At 33.2% G+C, this 17,997-nt stretch overlaps 1 protein-coding gene across 4 annotated transcripts in view; it reads right to left on the bottom strand.

The window, feature by feature from the left end:
- Nucleotides 1-17,997, bottom strand: part of ANKRD12 (ankyrin repeat domain 12) — a 118,595-nt gene that overhangs the window by 36,886 nt on the left and 63,712 nt on the right. For 3 of the 4 annotated variants that reach the window (XM_006920075.3, XM_006920076.3, XM_025038561.1), the window contains one exon: nt 12,286-12,433. In XM_006920075.3, the coding sequence (XP_006920137.1) occupies nt 12,286-12,433 (148 nt within the window). Of the gene's footprint in view, nt 1-4,608; nt 4,689-12,285; nt 12,434-17,997 lie in introns of those variants that run through there. The other variant, XM_025038562.1, reaches the window with a different exon arrangement.

The following is a 17,997-nucleotide window of genomic DNA, read 5'->3' as shown; positions in this document are numbered from 1 at the left end:
TCTAGGAGCTTGAAAATTTTAAAACATCTTTATCCTAGAAGTTGTGATGTATCTAGATGTGAGGTTTTTTAACTCTTTTTTCCCCCCTAACATTCCGCCCCCCGCCCCTCTGATCTACAAAGGTGTCTTTCTTCAGTTAAAGGAAACTTTCTTCAATTAAAAAAAATATTTTCTTTCCAACATTTGTTCTTTTCTGTAGTGAATACTGTGTATCCTGGGTATGGTTTGTTTTTATCTTTTTCATATTTTCAATGTCTTTTAAAAAATGTTTTGTAAATTGCCTTTCTCTTGGGTCTCTTAGATTTTCAGCAATGCCCAGTCTATTCTTTAGTCCTGTACAGAATATTTATTTCCAGTAGTGACAAATTATTTTGAATTTCAAGGACATTCTTGGGTCTACTTATTCACAGTAACCTTTTGTTGTTACGGTTTAGTGGATTGATTGCCCACTAAGAATCTCCAAGAATACTGAAAATAACTTACCCTTCTGCTTTCTATATTATTTATATTCTCCAGGATCAACTGTTCTGTTTGTTCATCTTGGCCCTTCTTTTCACTCAGTTGGTTTTCCTCAACTCTCTGGATTTCTTTTCATATTGATAAGGGGAAAAACTCGTTTATTCGGCATTTTCTGGAGAATCTTTGTAACAGGTCTTACCCCTGAGTGAGGGGCCTGTTTGTAGTAATCTGTGATTCTCTCTAATCTCATTCTTTTGCTATGACTGTTCCCTGAACAAGCTGACTTTGAGTTTCAGAAAGTCTCAATGGTTTCATTGGGAAGAGTATTCCACAACTGTTGCAGGTCTATCTTATGCCTATTTTGTATTATTCCTTTGCTCTGTAATAATTCACTAATCACAGCTAATACACTTAAGAATTATACAGATATAATTTATTTATGTTACCTAGTCAAAACAGTAACATTAGAAAAATACGTTTGCATTTTAGGAAACAAATTGTTACAGCTTCCACATCCCTAAATTTATTGAGAAATGTAGCTTAGAGACAGGGAAATAAAATATTAGGTAATTTTATATAGTCTCATCTAAATCTCCAGTTCCAAATCTCAATTTTACAAAGTAAAGGTTAGGTATTTCAATTGTACTTTATCAGAGAGAAGTAGTTATACATCCATTTGGAAAGAAGTATGCAATATGAGAACATATTTTCACTGTATTTCTATAGTAATAGGTACAGATAAGAGAATTACACTTAAGGATTCAGGGGTGAGCTAGGGAGGAAAGAAAATATAATCAACAGTTGAAAACACTAAGTCTAAAAAGCAAAATCTACATAAGTGAAATAAAGTATCACAGCATTTTGTATACTCCCTCAATTAGTTATACACTGCCTTTCTACTATGATGACAGTAACACAAAAACTGATTCTATAAAGTGTAAATTAATCAAGATCCCGCCCTTCCCCTCCAAAAATACTGGCATCACTACAAAAATTTTGATGTCACTAAAGGAAACTGACAAAATCACCCAGTCTCAGCTATTCCATCATAAATATACATATTACATGGAGGTCCTTTTAACTATGACTAGATAAAACATTTTTCTGCAGACAGCATGATACAGCTAAGGCTGAACTCATGTGCACATATAATTAACAGTTTTAAGTCAAAGGTCTTTTTTTAAGGATTCTGCCCAAATATACAATTTACAGAGTTTTAATCTTAAATATTCAGCAATATCTCAACTATTATAATTATGTGACAGACTCACTTTAAGTTGCTAGGCATTGGTAGAAATTCAGTTTTTAAGGAAAGCTAACATAATTTAAACAAGCTAACAATTTAAACAAGAAACCTATTAACATAATTTAAACAAGAAAGCTATTAAAAATTTAGTATCTGCAATAAATAATTTTACATATTTTGGGCAAATTCACTTGAAATTACTTTCCTATATTTACATGAATTTCAAAGAGATATTTAGCAGACTATTTTATGTAACATAAAATTTAAATACATCCAAAGAACATCTCAGCTACAATCATGATTTCTCATAAATTTTGATGTATGAGCAACTCAAACATGTAGAAATATGCAATTTTTATAGACACTGCTATAGAGTGAATGTTTGTAGTACATAATTTAGGTATTAATAATTTCTGTCCCTTTTTCTTAGCAAAATTTGACACATATATTTTTCTTTAAAAACTATCTAGAATTAAAAATTCTTGAGCTTTGGAACGAGGTTGATATAATAAACCCGCATAAAATACATAATAAAATCTGATTTAAAAGTATTGATTTTCAAATAAGTGATTGTAGAGGTTTTGTTTAAGATTCAGGTAAAGTAGATGATGATATTGAGAAAAAAGTTTGAAAATTAAAATTCAGAACTGTGTGTAAAGTGCACCATATATGACACAAAGCAGAGGAGAAAAAGCAGAGAATGCAAAATACTATAACGAAATTTCTTTTAATTGGTCATTAAATAAAATATCTCACTGCCTATCATGCTGTATGCTCAGCTCTCTGCACGTAAGAGATACCTAAGTAAGTACCTTTTCATTTCTTCTAAACACTGATACTTCAGGAATATGGGAAAAATAAATTGTGCTAAACACCAAACACAGTGCTTGCCGCTACTCAAGTTCACAGAAATAGGTTTAACAAAACAGGTTGATAACAGCCCTAAATAAATAAAATGAGGTTCTTGGGTTATAAATGGATTAAAATTTTCCATACTAGGTATAACCCATTATCTAACATATATACTAAAACTGATTTAAAAGTGCCATTTGGAAAGCAAGAAGATAAAATAGTCTTTACATGTTAAATGGAGGAATCTTTAATGTTATGTATATACTAATATCCAACCTCCTTTCCTTACAAAATGCTCTATCAAATCTATATTCCTAATGCTCAAATATGATACATATTTTGACACTCCAAAAACACACACCCTACATAACTTCTTCCTGTATTTTTATACTTCTGAAATTGAAGAGTTTGCTTTAAAACCTCCTAAAGTGACAATGCTTCTTCGAACTTCTTATGGTTAAATTGTTAACATCATTTAATACATTTAATAAAAATTTCTAGCATATTTTGGCTTAAATAATTGTTTTTTAGATCTTTTGATTTATTAACTGTTATAATTCCATATATGCATGTATTAACAGTTGTACTTCATAACTCCTGAAATATAAAACTGAGGAAATGAGTTTCACAAATTATGACAATATGTTTAAAATAGTTAGAATTTACTGTTTTAATATTTAGAAAAGAAGGCTTCAAAGTACTGGTCATTTTGTGTATTTCATGACACAGAAATGCACTCAATAAACAGCAGTGAGCAACAATATATCACTGTCTTTTTTAAAGCTTCCTAATCTATTTTACAGTAGACTCTAAAAGTAGTTCGCCTATTTATTATGATGGAGCATTTCGGGTATTTCCTTGGTTAAGATGAAGTATGCAAGTGAGGAAAGTTTATAGCAGCTGCTTAATAAACAAGGCCAGATTACTAGCAGTCAAAGTAAGATAAGAAAAAGGTGAATAAATCTTTTGACAATGACTGGCATTTTCAACTTTGTCTACTGCGCACTCTGTTTAAGTAATAAAATCAGTGTCTGCAAACCTGTAACAGAATCTCTACTCTGGCAATTAATGAGTATCTGAAAGTCTGGTGGTGGGGACTAGGTGACACAGAGTTATCCATGTCTCCATTAATGTAATTATGTTTTATGAGTGTGATCTGGTTCTCTCAGTATGACTGAGTTTTTAGCAGGATAGCAAGAAGCAATTATTTGCAGCAAACACTATTATTAGATAGAATTTCTGTAGAGGAAGATAATGTGGAATGAAACCATGGGTAAAGGGTAGAAGTTGGGGGGGGGAAAAAAGGACTAAATTATGCAAATTTAAGTGTTGCACATTTGTATGCAAATAAGCTATACTAACTAGGACATGTAATACTAGAACAATATCATAAATGTCTGATATGCACGATATAAAACTGCTATGCAGTGTGGTCTATGAACTGAGGCCAGTGTGCATATTGTTTATCACTAATCTATGACAAAATAAGGAGCTTGTACCAAAAATGGAAATCAATTATGTCACTAGCACACTGAGTTCAGCAGACATCTTTTTCATAGCATTTTCTCCTTTTTGATGAAGGAAGCAATACACTGATTTACATTCTAGAACAAGCTCCTTATCTTGAGAACCAGTAATAGTTTGTGGAACAGCCACTCTGTGTAGCACTGTTATAAAGCACAATGCCAAATGGAATAAACCGCATTTAAAATGCTACATATATAACTCCCTTTTATTTACTCCAAATTTATTAAGTTCTAAAATTCATAGTCTTGGTTATGTTCTCTAATTTTGCAACATTAAAGTGTATCTGTCACATAGATGACATGATATACTAGATGGGTAACAGTGTTATCAAGCTTTACAACATACAAACATCTATGGGCAGTGAAATTAATTCTCTATTAAATATTAATACATTCTGAATTTAGATTGGATGATGTTTGATAAAGTTAACTCTACGAAGGACCTCATCATGTAAATTAAGCAATAAATTTGGGTATTTTCATCAGTCTTTTTCAGCAACTCCAAAATCTTTGTATGATACTTACTGACGATTTTTGCATCATTCCTTGAGAGACTTTGATCAAGCAATAATTCAGGCACTTTCACCATGTGGAAAATAAATATTCTGAAAAATCAATACATAGCTCATGAACACATGAAACAATCGAAATCAGTGAAAATCAGAAAAGGTTCTAGAAGATGTGTACCTCTCTAATTAAACCTGTTAAGTTCAAATAAGATACCTTCCTTCTTCCATGGGAAAAATTTGTTGCAGCACTTCTAGCAGAAAGTTTTATAACAAAAGCTGCTTTTCATGGTTACTGTTTTCTGAACAGACCAGAGTTCACATCCATAATAAATGGGAAAATAACATACCATATAAAATTTTTCTCTTTTTCAAATCTTATTTTCCTGCTTTCTTATGAAAGTCAATGCAATTTCAGCTACTATAATCCTGATTTCACATAACACAAAGATGTCCAAATGACTTTCAGCTTGTAACTGGTAGATGAATTTATAAGTACTTTGAAAGCAGAAATTGACAGAGGTTAATAGATTATGTTAGTATCCCCATTTTCATAATCAGTTGTATCCCCAGTGCTTAAATGTCTAATACATAATGGGTGCTCAAGAATAACTGAGCTGAAGGAAGAAGAGGAGTTTAGGATGACTACCAAGTATACGACCTATGTATAGGTGAATGCTATTACCATTGAGACAGAAAAAACGAGTGTAAATGGAGAAAAAGAGGTTCCATTCACGTACACAGATTTCTGTGGGAATTCTTAAGTGTTAATATCCAGAAGGCAGCTAAATATATAGGTTTAAAGGTTAAGAGAAAGGTAAGGAATAGATATTTGTAAGGCCTCACCGTATAAATGGTAGTTAAAACTGTAAGTCTGGGAGAATATATGGTATAAGATGGTCCAGAAAGTAAAATCTTTGGAAAAACCAACATAGGTGTGTATGGGAAGGGAATGAGAAAGAAATGAAGATGAGATTCTAGAAGGAAACTGAGAAGGAACAGTCTGAGAAGCTGGATGAAAGCCAGGAGAGAATTATGCCCCAGAAACTGAGACAGGAGAATTTTAGAAAGAATGTGGTCAACACTGTCAAATTCTACAGACTGAAAAGACAGCTAAGGGATGTGTCAGTTAGAAGACCATGTGTGATGTTAATAAACACAGATTCAATAGAGTACACCTTAAGTGCACTACAATGCAAGTTAAGAAGCTTAGCTGTGAAGGGAAGGACACAGGGGGATTAAAATAGTGATGGAGAGCAAGAGAAAAATTTGCTGAGTCTTGTTTATTATGTGTACGAAAATATCATCATATGATTGTGTCTAGCTCTAACTCCATTCCCTCCACCCAAATCACTGTCTCTGATACTCGCTCCCTACCCAACCCCCGCCAGCCACATATTACATGTGCCTCATTAGTAGCCTGGTATACATGTTTCTGAATTTTCTCCAATGCTTATAAAATTTTACACAAATATATGTACATATACAAATATTCTATACACAAATATATGTACGTATGAAACATACATATTGATTTTTAAAACACTGTTAATTTTATACCAATGAGATATGATTACTCATCTTGATTTTTCTAACTCACTAATATCTTATGAAAATCCCTCCAAGTAACTGGTACAGCATTTAGACATATTTTTTTCATGGTTGTACAACAGTCCAAGGTGTGGCTATATATTTTGATTTATGAAACCATAGAAGACTATTTTTTTCTTCTGCCATTCAAAACAGTGCTATAATAAACATGGGCTATTTCCAGAAGTGTGACTGAACCCCCATGTACTCATCACTCAGCTCCAATAGCTATCAATCTTGGGTCAATCCATACTCTCTCGTCATCCTACCCCTATATCATTTTGAAGTACATCTCATTCATCATATTTTATACAGAAATATTTCAGTATGTATCTCTAAAAGAACTTTTATATTTTTCTAGCTGTTGTTAGACTGTTTTTTCAAAAAGACTGTAACAATTCACATGCCTCCCCTCTCCCCACTCCTCTTATTAGTTAACCACTTTTATAAGTTGTTGGTCTATTCTTCCATTATTTATTTTAAAATATATATAAAAATATACATATTGACATACCTTTAAATCCTTAGATGTCTGCAATGATCTTTCTTTTACCCTGACAGGTGAATAATACCTTGGTAAGATACAGGATTATGTTGCAGTTTTTTTCTAGCCTATCTTCCATTGTTGCAAGTTAGAAGTCCAATGCCAAAGTGAAAATATTTCCTTGTAGGCTAACTTGTTACATTCAGAACTAAGGAATTTGACCAATATATGCCTAGGGATGTACGTCTGTGTTTTCATTAATCTACCTGGAGTTCACTGAACTTTATAATTAATAGACTTCTATTTGTATAACTGTGGACTATTCTCTACCTGTTTCTTTTCCTTTTAAAGACCCATTAATAACAATTATTTTCATATTAGATCTGTTAGGTCTCCTAGATCTACTCAAGTCTTTTATCTTTTCTTTAGGATACTTTTTCTGTATTTTTGCTGTGTTGTGAGAATTTAACTGATTTTCCAATCTAATAATTTAAGTCACAACAGTGATCATTCCTCATTCAATTCATCTACTGAGTTGTCTAGTTGTATAATCATCGTTTTTTTGTTGTTGTTAGCTCCGAGTCTTTTTGTGCTTTATTTGAATTTTCTTAAGTGCTTATTTTTGTTGTTGAAGTAATGTTTTCTCTAGTAGTTTTATTTAGCTGGGTTAACATTCTGTTTGTTCAAAATGACTGTCTCTTGGTTTCGATATAACCTTGGAGGGTTGTCCTTCTTCATTAACTCATCACAACCCCACATTGGAGTAGTCCAGGAGGCAGATCTCCTGCAGGTGGTGGAGATAAAGTGGGCTTCACACCTATACCTGTCGGTTAGCAGTTGAAGCACTAGGAGGAAGCCTCCCTGTTGTCTGATTCTAGGTCTTCTCAAACTTTCTCAGTCTCAACAATGAACTTGTCCTACATGTTCAGCTATTCCCTTGAATTTGCGGGAGTTAGAGAGTCCTGGCCTAATCCCTAAGGGACAGTAATTCCTCTCCATCAATTCAATAAATATTTATTGAGCAATATCTATGTACAAAGCACGTAAGGAGTTTACATTTACTGGAGAATGAAAATAGATACTAAAAAGTTGTCCTTTTTACAATTTTGCCTATAGTTTTAACTCCATTCATTAACATTACCACTACCAAATATTGCTGTCAACCCTTGACCAATGTTATATTTTTCCCTCTTTAGTCACCCTTCTACCCCTGATCTCCTTCTATAATTAGTCCTACTTTTCGATAGGTGATAGTTAAGTGGAAACCCTGATCATTTCCTAGGTGAAATAAAGGAACTATCACCATTGCTGGTCCCTTCTCAAAACTATTTTAAAAAGAATCAGTTTTTTTTTCCCTAAACATATCATAAAAAATTTCTTAGTATTAAACAGACACACACGCACCCTGGATCTTATAGGTGCCACTTAACTAAGTTTTGTATAAAATTCCCCCAGAGACGTATAAATCACCTATTAAAGGCATTTAATTTTTTTAGTCTTGCCTATTTTTTAAAGTTTGATATGCTTTTTAAGGCATTTAATTTTTTTTTCTATAAGTGCTTCTTTTTCATTTCCATACGATTTATCTCTTGAAGAACCCAAGCTATTTGACTTTCTCAGTCTGGATTTTGCTTGGTGCAGTTAAGTATGTTCCTCTGACTTTGATATTTCCTGCAAATGGCAGCTGGATCCTGAGGACCGAAGAGTGGTAGTGGAATGCATTCTTTCATCAAGGAGCATGCAATTTTTTTCTCTTTTTATTTACTGTTAGCAACTGTTGATGCTTAATTCTAAGATATATTAACTAATTGGGGGTTGTGAAACAGTTAATTTTTTCCCTGTCTTTTACCTGGATATTACTGAAACAAAACAAAACAAGAAAACAAACCCACGTCTCACCTATAATGAGGTTTCCCAATGATAGAATTCATATAAAATAACTAATTTATTTTTTCTCTTTTTGTCTAATTTTTAAGATAACAAACTCGTTCTCCAATAGTGATAAATTAATTTAAAAATTTATCACTATGGACTGATGGATTTAAACATATTTAATGGGTTTCAAATCTTTGCAATGAACCCTTATTGAAGCTCAAATGATTCCATCTTTGGCCAGTGGGAAACAGGTCTAATTTGTCTCCTAAGACCTTACATTAGCTTTTCATAGCTTTCTTGAAATCCGCAATGACAAGATGTTCTAAGCTCATCTTATCATACATTTCCTGCCCCAGTCTTAGAATCATCTATTTTTTCTAAGAAGCACTGGGTTTCTTTTAGTAGAAAATATTTCAAGATTATAATCTTGGCACTAGGAATGATTACTGCTATGGTCTTAGTCACTGCTTTTAGTTCTTTTCAATGGTCAAAGCAAGAAAATTGTATGTATTTGTATGTATTTTAAATTGTTTGAAAATAATTTCAAACTGACAAAAATTAGACAAATACTAAACTACATATTCTTTATCTAGAGTTGCCTATTGTTAATGTTTTTTTACTCTTGCTTTATAATTTGCTTTCTCTCTATGTGTGTGTGTGTGTGTGTGTTTGTGTATACACACACGCATACATATATGTGTGTGTGCATATTTTTTTTCCTAAACTATATGAGGGTAAATTACATACATCATGGCTCTCTACCCCTATATACTTCACAGTGAATATTTCCTAAGAAGTAAGTATTTCTTAAGACATAAAGATATTCTCATCATCACAATACAGTTGTCAACCTCATAAATTTACAGTGCTAAGAACACTAATCTGTTGTCCATATTCCTTGTTAAATGACCTATAATGTCATTTTTATTTATTCTTCTCCAGTACAGGATCCAATCTATAAGCAGGTATTGCCTTTTTTATTTATTATCTCTTTAGATAGTCTGGAACATTTCTATCGCCTTTACTGGATTTTCATGACACTGACATTTCTTAATCTTTCACTGTTTTTTAAAAAATTAAGCCGTTCCTTATGATTATGCATTCTCTGCCAAAATGCTAGAAAAGTTTTATTATCCTTTTCACAGTATCACATCTCAAGGCACATGATATGCATCTGCCCCTCCTTTGATGATGTTAATTTTGATGACACAGTTCAGGTGCTGCTGAATTTCACTACTGTATAAGCATTGTTTTATTTCCTTTCTCTCTTGTAACATGAAAAGGCAATGTAAATACCCTGCTCTTCATCAAAAAATTCCTCCTAGATTTATCAGCTATTAGTGATTCCTGCCTAACAATATTTACTTACCATAAAGGGTATAAATGATCAGGTAAGAGCAGGGATTGACTAAGAAGGGGCATAACAAACTTCTGAAGTGACAGAGGTACTCTGTATCTTAAAAAGATTAAATTATACAAGTCTATGCATTTCTCAAAACTCACAGAATGTTTTAATAAAGAATTATTCATTTTGCAAATGTAAATATTACCTAAAAAAGTCATACATAAAAATTAAATTCTCTAGTTAATGAAATGCATGCTAAAGCATTTAGAGAGGTCTGCACCTTCTTTTGAAATGCATCAAAAAATAAGATAGACTGATGGGTAGATAGATATGTGATAATGTAATAAAGGAAATACAGCAAAAAGTTAAGTGTAAAATGTAATTGGTGGCTAAAGGGTGTTAACTGTATAATTCTTTGAACTGTATGTTTGAACATTTTCATAATAAAATATTGGGATTTTAACTTGCATAGCAAAAGAAATCATTAACAAAACAAAAAGGCAACCTAATGAATAGGAGAAAATATTTGCAAATCATATGGATGATAAGGGGTCAATATCTAAAATATATAAAAAACTTACACAACTCAACAGCAAACAAACAATCTGACTAAAAAATGTGTAGAGGATCTCAATAGAAATTTTTCCAAAGACATACATATGGCCAACAGATAGAGGAAAAGATGCTCAACATCATTAATCATTAATCATTAAGGAAATGCAAATCAAAACCACAATTGGATATCTCACACGTTAGAATGGCTATTATCAAAAAGACAAGAAATAACAAGTGTTAGCAAGAATATGGGAAAAAAAAGAAGAAAACCTTGTATACTCTTGGTCGAAATGCAAATTGGTGCAGCCACTATGGAGAACAGTATGCAGATTCCTCAAAAAATAAAAAACAGAACTACCATATGATCCTGTAATTTCACTTTTGTGTATTTATCCAAAGAAAACAAAAACACTAATTTGAAAAGATATATGCACCCCCATGTTTAGTACAGCAATATTTACAGTAGCTAAGATACGGAAACAAGGTAAGTACTCATAGATGAATGACTGGATAAAGAAGATGTGGTCCATATACACAATGAAATACTATTAAGCCATTAAAAAAAAAAAAAAGGAAAGAAAATTTGCCATTTGCAACAGGCTGGATGGACTGGAGGGTATTAGGTGAAGTAAGTCAGACAGAGAAAGACAAATACTGTATAACTTAACTTATATGTGGAACCTAAAAATAAATACCAAGCTTACAGAGAACAGATTGGTGGTTGCTAGAAGTCAGGGTACGGGGAGTGGGCGAAACGAGTGAAGGGGGTCAAAAGGTATAAATTTCCATATAAAATAAGATATGGGGTAGTAATGTATAGTATGGTGACTAAAGTTAGTAATACTGTATTGCATATTTGTAGGTTGCTAAGAGATCTTAATAGTCCTGGTCACGAAGAAAAAGAAACAAATTGTTAACTATGTATAACAATGGATGTTAGCTGGACTTAATCATGGTGATCATTTTACAATGTATACAAATATCGAATCATTATGTTGTATACTGGAAACTAACATGTTATATGTCAACTGTATCACAATTTAAAAAAAAGTAAAAGGTAAACCCCTTTGCTTCAAAACTAGAGATGCTGTTCTATTGCGTTCTGGTAATGACTGAGACTGAGTATGGTTTGATTTTTATTCCCTTACACATAATAATATAATAGTAATGTTATCTGATTGTTTGTAGGAATTCTTTAAGATTTTGTGGAGATATGACCACAAAATAATTTAAGACTTATTAAATTATTTTTCATTGATTTTTGCCTGAAATATGGTGAATGCTTTTAATCTGTATTAAAAAAACTGTCTTCAATACAAGGAAGTTTTTTGTTATATTTTAAATTGTTTTTGGATTTTTAAAAAAAACATGCCAAAAGTTTTCCGAAATATGCCTCTGGACTGTTCCTTTTAAAAATTGTGCCCCCTATGATGCCACAAACTGTGCCATAATGACCAGAGTTCAACCACCTAAATGACAAAAGTAAAAATGCAAAGAAGACTCATTAATGCCAGGATAAGACAGGAAGGGTTTGGTTAGTAGCTCTCTAATTTATAAAAGAATGAAGTCAGAATAGCAGTGGTGGTAGCTATTAATGGGGAGAGGTTCTACAGTGGGCTTGAATGTAATATCAGCAATTTATGGGGTAAAAAATGCAGTTAGGACAATGGCATTATGACTCCATTTACAAAGAGAACGTGTAGAAAATTGCTAGATTACTAAATTCACTATTCTTACTAGCTAGTTAGCATTGTTCTAAGGTTCTCAAATATTTTATGTATTATAAAGTACAAAGTTCTAAATAAATATCATGTCAAATAGGTGAATACAGATTATCTGCAACATACCTGTGTAACTTTCATCATCATCAGATAAAGGCACCTCTCTTTTCAGCAGCAATTCCAACTCTTCTGTTTCTGCTACATCCACTGGACGCTCACCATGTTTATTAGCTTGAAATGGATTTCCACCATGACGAAGTAATAGTTTCACTATCTGCAACATTAAAAAGTAGGAAGATTTAGTCCCTTTACACAGTGTATCATTTCAACCATTCTCTTGGTAACATAATATCCTTCTGCTAGAGCTACTTTGCCTCTCCATTCCTCAGTATCTCTACTAAATCATTTTTCTCCAATTAAAAATTCCATTTTAATTGCCATCCCCTGTCTGATGATCTTATTACAAAGAAATTTCCTCCTTAAAATTTAAGCCCGGCTATTTTAGCACTAAATCTCATCATTTTTCTTCCTTTTACATCATACGTTCAACAAATTATCTATTGAGTACTTATTAACAATCACTGCTCCAAGTTCTGGCGATAAATCAATAAACATGAATAATAAGTTCTCTGGCATCTTGTAATGTATACAGTTCACTCTTGAACAATGCTGGGATCTGAGGCACCGATCGATTGTCTAACTTTTGACTCCTCCAATTTTTAACTTATAGCCTACTGTTCACGAGAAGCCTTACAGATAACACACAGTTGATTAACACATTTCGTATTATGTGTATTATATACTGTATTCTTACAATAAAGCAGAGAAAATGTTATTACGGAAATCAAAAGAAAAAATACATTTACTGTATTATTGAAAAGAACCCCCATGTAGTTGAAACCCATGTTGTTTAAGGCTTAACTCTATTCTAAAGAAAGTCTCAAAAGTATTTCTCTTCTGTTTAAGGCTAATATCACTATCAATGCTCTTAAATTTTATTCTTTCCCCATCTCCCAGGAATTTAAACTATCATAAACTGACATAAATTTATGATAATTTACAAAACAGAACTATTCAAAGTTAAACTTCACATCCCCTTACTTTCATGGTCCCAAGGCCCTATATCTAACTTCATATTCATTAGTTGGAAATTTTTCTTAAAAGAAACCATCTCTCCTCCCACCAAATTATGTAAGCTTTGGGCTCCATAAAAGCAAAATCCGCCTGGTTAGTCATAATTTTTTTTCTTTTGTTTGTTGCTTCATATCCTCTTCCTTTCTGTATTTTTAATCTCTTTTTGATTGGCTCCCTTCTAGAAGTCAATCTTTCTAGTTCATGACTCTTTCACCTTAAAAAAATGGTGCAAAAAAAAAAAAAATGAAACAGATAAAACAAGAAACTCTTCAAATGGGTATTCCCTCTAGTCTCTTTCCTTTAGTCAAGCTCCTGAACAAAAATGTTTACCCTTGTGGCCTTTTTTTATCGGCCCTTCACTCTTCTACCAAAAATTATGCTACCATCTGTCCTATGAAATGGATCTTCTGAGATATGTAAAGATCTTAGCCAATGACTGTTTTCTTAGGGCTGTCCTTGATTCACTGTCTCATGGCTCTAGTCTATATCATCTTTTTGGAGATCTCACGCCCTCTGTTTGAATGTGATGGCAATTATGCAATCCATTCATTCATTTTCATTCACTTGCTTGCTCTCTCAGCCCTTTTAAAAACTTTTTTTATTTAAAAGTATTATCATTCAATATTATAGGTGTATAAACAGAGTGGTTAGACATTTATATAATTTATGAAGTGATCTGCCTGATTAGTTTAGTACCCCACCTATCCCAGCTATCTTTCTCGAGCTCCAAACCCAAATATCTAAATATTCACTGGATATATTCAACTGAATATATTTGTATTTCAATACAATAGCTGAAACAAATAGGTCCCAAAGTTCATTAAACTTGCACCTTTATCTTTCATCTATCTATTTCCATTCTTGGTGACTGTTACCAAAATATACCCAGTAACTGAAGCCAGATAGCTGGGAGTCATCACTGCCTTTTGTTTTTCATTCCTATTCTACATCAACTAGGTGGCCAATTGTTATTATTTCTGCTTGCTTACCATTTCTTCCGGTTTTGAGCTTCTATTCCCATTGCATTAGTGTGCTCTGTCATATGTAAATCTATATAATTAACAAACACATTTCTCACCTTATTCTGGTCGATTAACATTATGTGGGAGAAAGTCTTTATTCTTCTTTGTATTCCCAACACTTAACTGGTGATTTATGGTACTTAGAAAATATAGGCATATCTTGTTTTACTGCCCTTTGCTTTATTGTTCTTTGCAAATATATATATTTTTTCTTTTAACAATTTAAAGAATTGTGGCAACCCTGTTTCAAGTTAAGTCTATCGGTGTCATTTTTCCAACAGCATTTGCTTACTTTGTGTCTCTGTGTCACATTCTGGTAATTGTAACAATATTTCAAACTTTTTCATTATTATTATATTTGTTATGGTGATCTGTGACCACTAATTTTTGATGTTACTACTGTAATTGTTTTGGGGCACCATGAACCATGCCCACATAAGACAGTGAACTTAAATGACAAATGTGTGTTCTGACTGCTCCAGTGACCAGTAATTTCCCTGTCTCTCACCCTCTCCTCAGGCCTCCCTATTTCCTGAGACACAACAATACTGAAATTTGGTCAATTAACCTTAAAATGGCTTGTAAATGTTCAAGTGAAAGGAAGAATTATACATTTCTCACTTTAAACTGAAAGCTAGAAATGATTAAGTTTACTGAGGAAGGCACATCAAAAGCCCAGAAAGACTAAAAGCTAGGCCTCCTGGGCCAAATAGTTAGCCAAGTTGAAATGCAAAGGAAAAGTGATTGAAGGAAATTAAAAGTGCTACTCCAGCAAATATACAAATGATAAAAAGCAAAAAAGCCTAATTACTGATATGGAAAAAGTTTTGGTGGTGTAGATATAAGATCAAACCAGCCACAACATTCCTTTAAGTCAAAGCCTAATTCAGAGCAGGGCTCTAACTCTCTTTGATTCTATGAAGGCTAAGAGAGGTAGGAAGCTGCAGAATAAAAGTCTGAAGAAAGCAGAGGTCAGTTTATGGAACAAAACTGTCTCCACTAACATAAAAGTGCAAGGTGAAGCAGCAAGTGCCGATACAGAAGCTGCAGCAAGTTATCCAGAAGATCTAACTAAGATAATTAATGAAGGTAGGTACACTACACAACTGATTTTCAGTGTAGACATAATAGCCTTATATTGGAGGACAACGCCATCCAGGATTTTCATAGAAGAGACTTTCAGAGAAATCAAAGCCTGGCTTCAAGGACAGGCTGACTCTCTTGTTAGGGGCTAATGCAGCTGGTGACTTTTTAAGTTGAGGCCAATGCTTACTACTCCGAAAATCCTAGGGCCCTTAAGAATTATGCTAAATCTACTCTGCCTGTGTTCCCTATATGGAACAACAAAGACTAGATGATAGCAAATCTGTTTACAACATGGTTTAATGAGTACTTAAGCCCACTCCTGAGACCTACTGTTCAGAAACAAAGATTCTTTTAAAAATATTATGCTCATTGGTAACGTACCTGGTCACCCAGGAGCTCTGAAAGAGATATACAACAAGTTTAATGTTATTTTTATACCTGCTAACACAACATCCATTCTGCAGCCCATGAATTAAGGATTAATTCTGACTTTCAAGTCTTATTCAAGAAATACATTTTGTAAGGCTATAGCTGCCACAGTGATTCCTCTGATGGATCTGAGTGCAGTAGGCTGAAAACCTCTGGAAAGCATTCACCATTCTAGATGCCATTAAAACATTCATGATTCGTGAGAAGAGGTCTAAATAATATTAACAAGAGTTTGGAAGAGGTTAATTCCTATCCTTATGGATGACTTTGAGAGGTTCTAGATTTCAGTAGAGGAAGTGACTACAGGTGTGGAAAGAGCAAGAGAACCAGAAAATAGAAGTGAAACCTTGTGACTGAATTGCTGCGATCTCATGATAAAACTTTAATGTATGAGTTGCACTTTATGAGCAAAGAAATTTGTTTCTTGAGATGAAATCAAGCGGTGAAGATGCTGTGAAGACTGCTGGAATGGCAACAAAGGATTTAGAATATTACATAAACTTAGTTGATAAAGCAGCAGCAGAGTTTGAGAAGATTAACTCTGATTTTCAAAGTTCTACTGTGAAGAAAATGCTATCAAACAATATTGCATGCTACAGAGAAATCATTTATGAAAGGGAAGTCAAACTTCATTGTTGTCCTGCTTTAAAAAATTGCCAAAGCCACCCTAACCTTCAATAACTGCCATCAATAGTTAGCAGCCATCAATATTGAGGCAAAACCTTTCACCAGCAAAAAGATTATGACACTGAAGAGTCAGATGAAGGTTAGCATTTCTTAGCAATGGAATATATTTTTAATTAAGGTATGTACATTGTTTTTTTTAAATATAATGCTACTACATATTTAACAGACTACGGTATAGTGTAAACATAAATTTTATATGCACTGGAATACCAAAAAATTTGTGTGACTTGCAGGTGCAGTGGTCTGAAACTGAACCGGCAACATCCCCGAGATATGCCTGTATATCGTGTCTTTTAAAAGAAATAATATTAAACAAGATACTGTAAATTATGAATTTCTAACAAATGAAGGTATTTAAAAATAACAAAGATTCAGTGAATAATACACCTTTGACACTTTACTCCAAGCCTTCTTTCTAATTTGCTCTAAAATGAACTGGTTGCTCTCTAGATATGTTTCCCAGTTGTCGCCTTGGCATCTTCCTTTATCCTACCCTTCCCTCAATTGTGTTGGATTCTTCAGATCCTTCTTCTTTCTTGGTTTATTCCCTCATTTTGTTAAATCACCAACTACAGGAGATTGTTGAGTAAGTATTTTTTTTTTTTACATGTCAGAAAATACCTTTAACCTATCCTCACTTGATTCTTAGTCTAGATATAAAATAATTTTCCATCCAATTTTAAAAGCATCACTCCATTATCTTCTAGCTTCTTTGCCCACATTGTCCTGAAATTCCAGCACAATGTACCTTGGTCTTGATCTTTTTATACTCATTGTACTGTGCATTCAATTGCATTTTCAATCTGAAGATCCATGTTCCTTCAGTTTTGGGAAAGTTTCTGGTTTTATTTATTTGATAATGTCCTTTCTGTTTCCACTGTTCCGTCTTCTAAGAAAGCTTCTTAAGAAAAAGAGATCTCCTGAATTAATCTTTTTCTCATCTCCCCTCTCCCACCTTTGTTGTTTTCTAGTTTCTAAGAGACTTCTTCAAATTTATCTTTAACTTTCAATACTCCATTTTTTATTTCTGCTATTATTAATTTCCAAAATTTTTTTTTTTTTACTTCACTGACTGTTCTTGTTTAATGCATTCAAGTTCTTGTTTCATGGTTACAATAAACTTTCTTACCTCTTTAGGGGACGACATTAACAGTTCTTTTGGAAGTTCCTCCTGACCTTACTGTGTCCTCCATGTTCCTACTATTCTATCTGCTTGTTTGGTCTTTTCTATCCATATTAGAGACTTTTCTTGAATGTCAGGTGATCTTTGCCTGTTCACATTTAAAAGTAAGGCACTAAAAGACTTACTGAAAGTTATGCAGACATGGGTTGAACTTGTTGAGAGATGGACTTCATGCTAGTGTAATCTGACTGGGTCATTTCATCAGACTCTCCTGTCCTTGGCTAGTTCAGTTTCCTGTGGAGAAATCTTTCAACTCATGCTTAAAACAATAAAGCCTGTCAGCATTCTGGTTGCTGA

Source organism: Pteropus alecto, unplaced genomic scaffold (assembly GCF_000325575.1).
Source record: "Pteropus alecto unplaced genomic scaffold, ASM32557v1 scaffold146, whole genome shotgun sequence".
Lineage (NCBI taxonomy): Eukaryota > Metazoa > Chordata > Mammalia > Chiroptera > Pteropodidae > Pteropus > Pteropus alecto.
The sequence above is the reverse complement of the archived record's forward strand: the minus strand, read 5'-3'. Positions and strand labels throughout refer to the sequence as shown.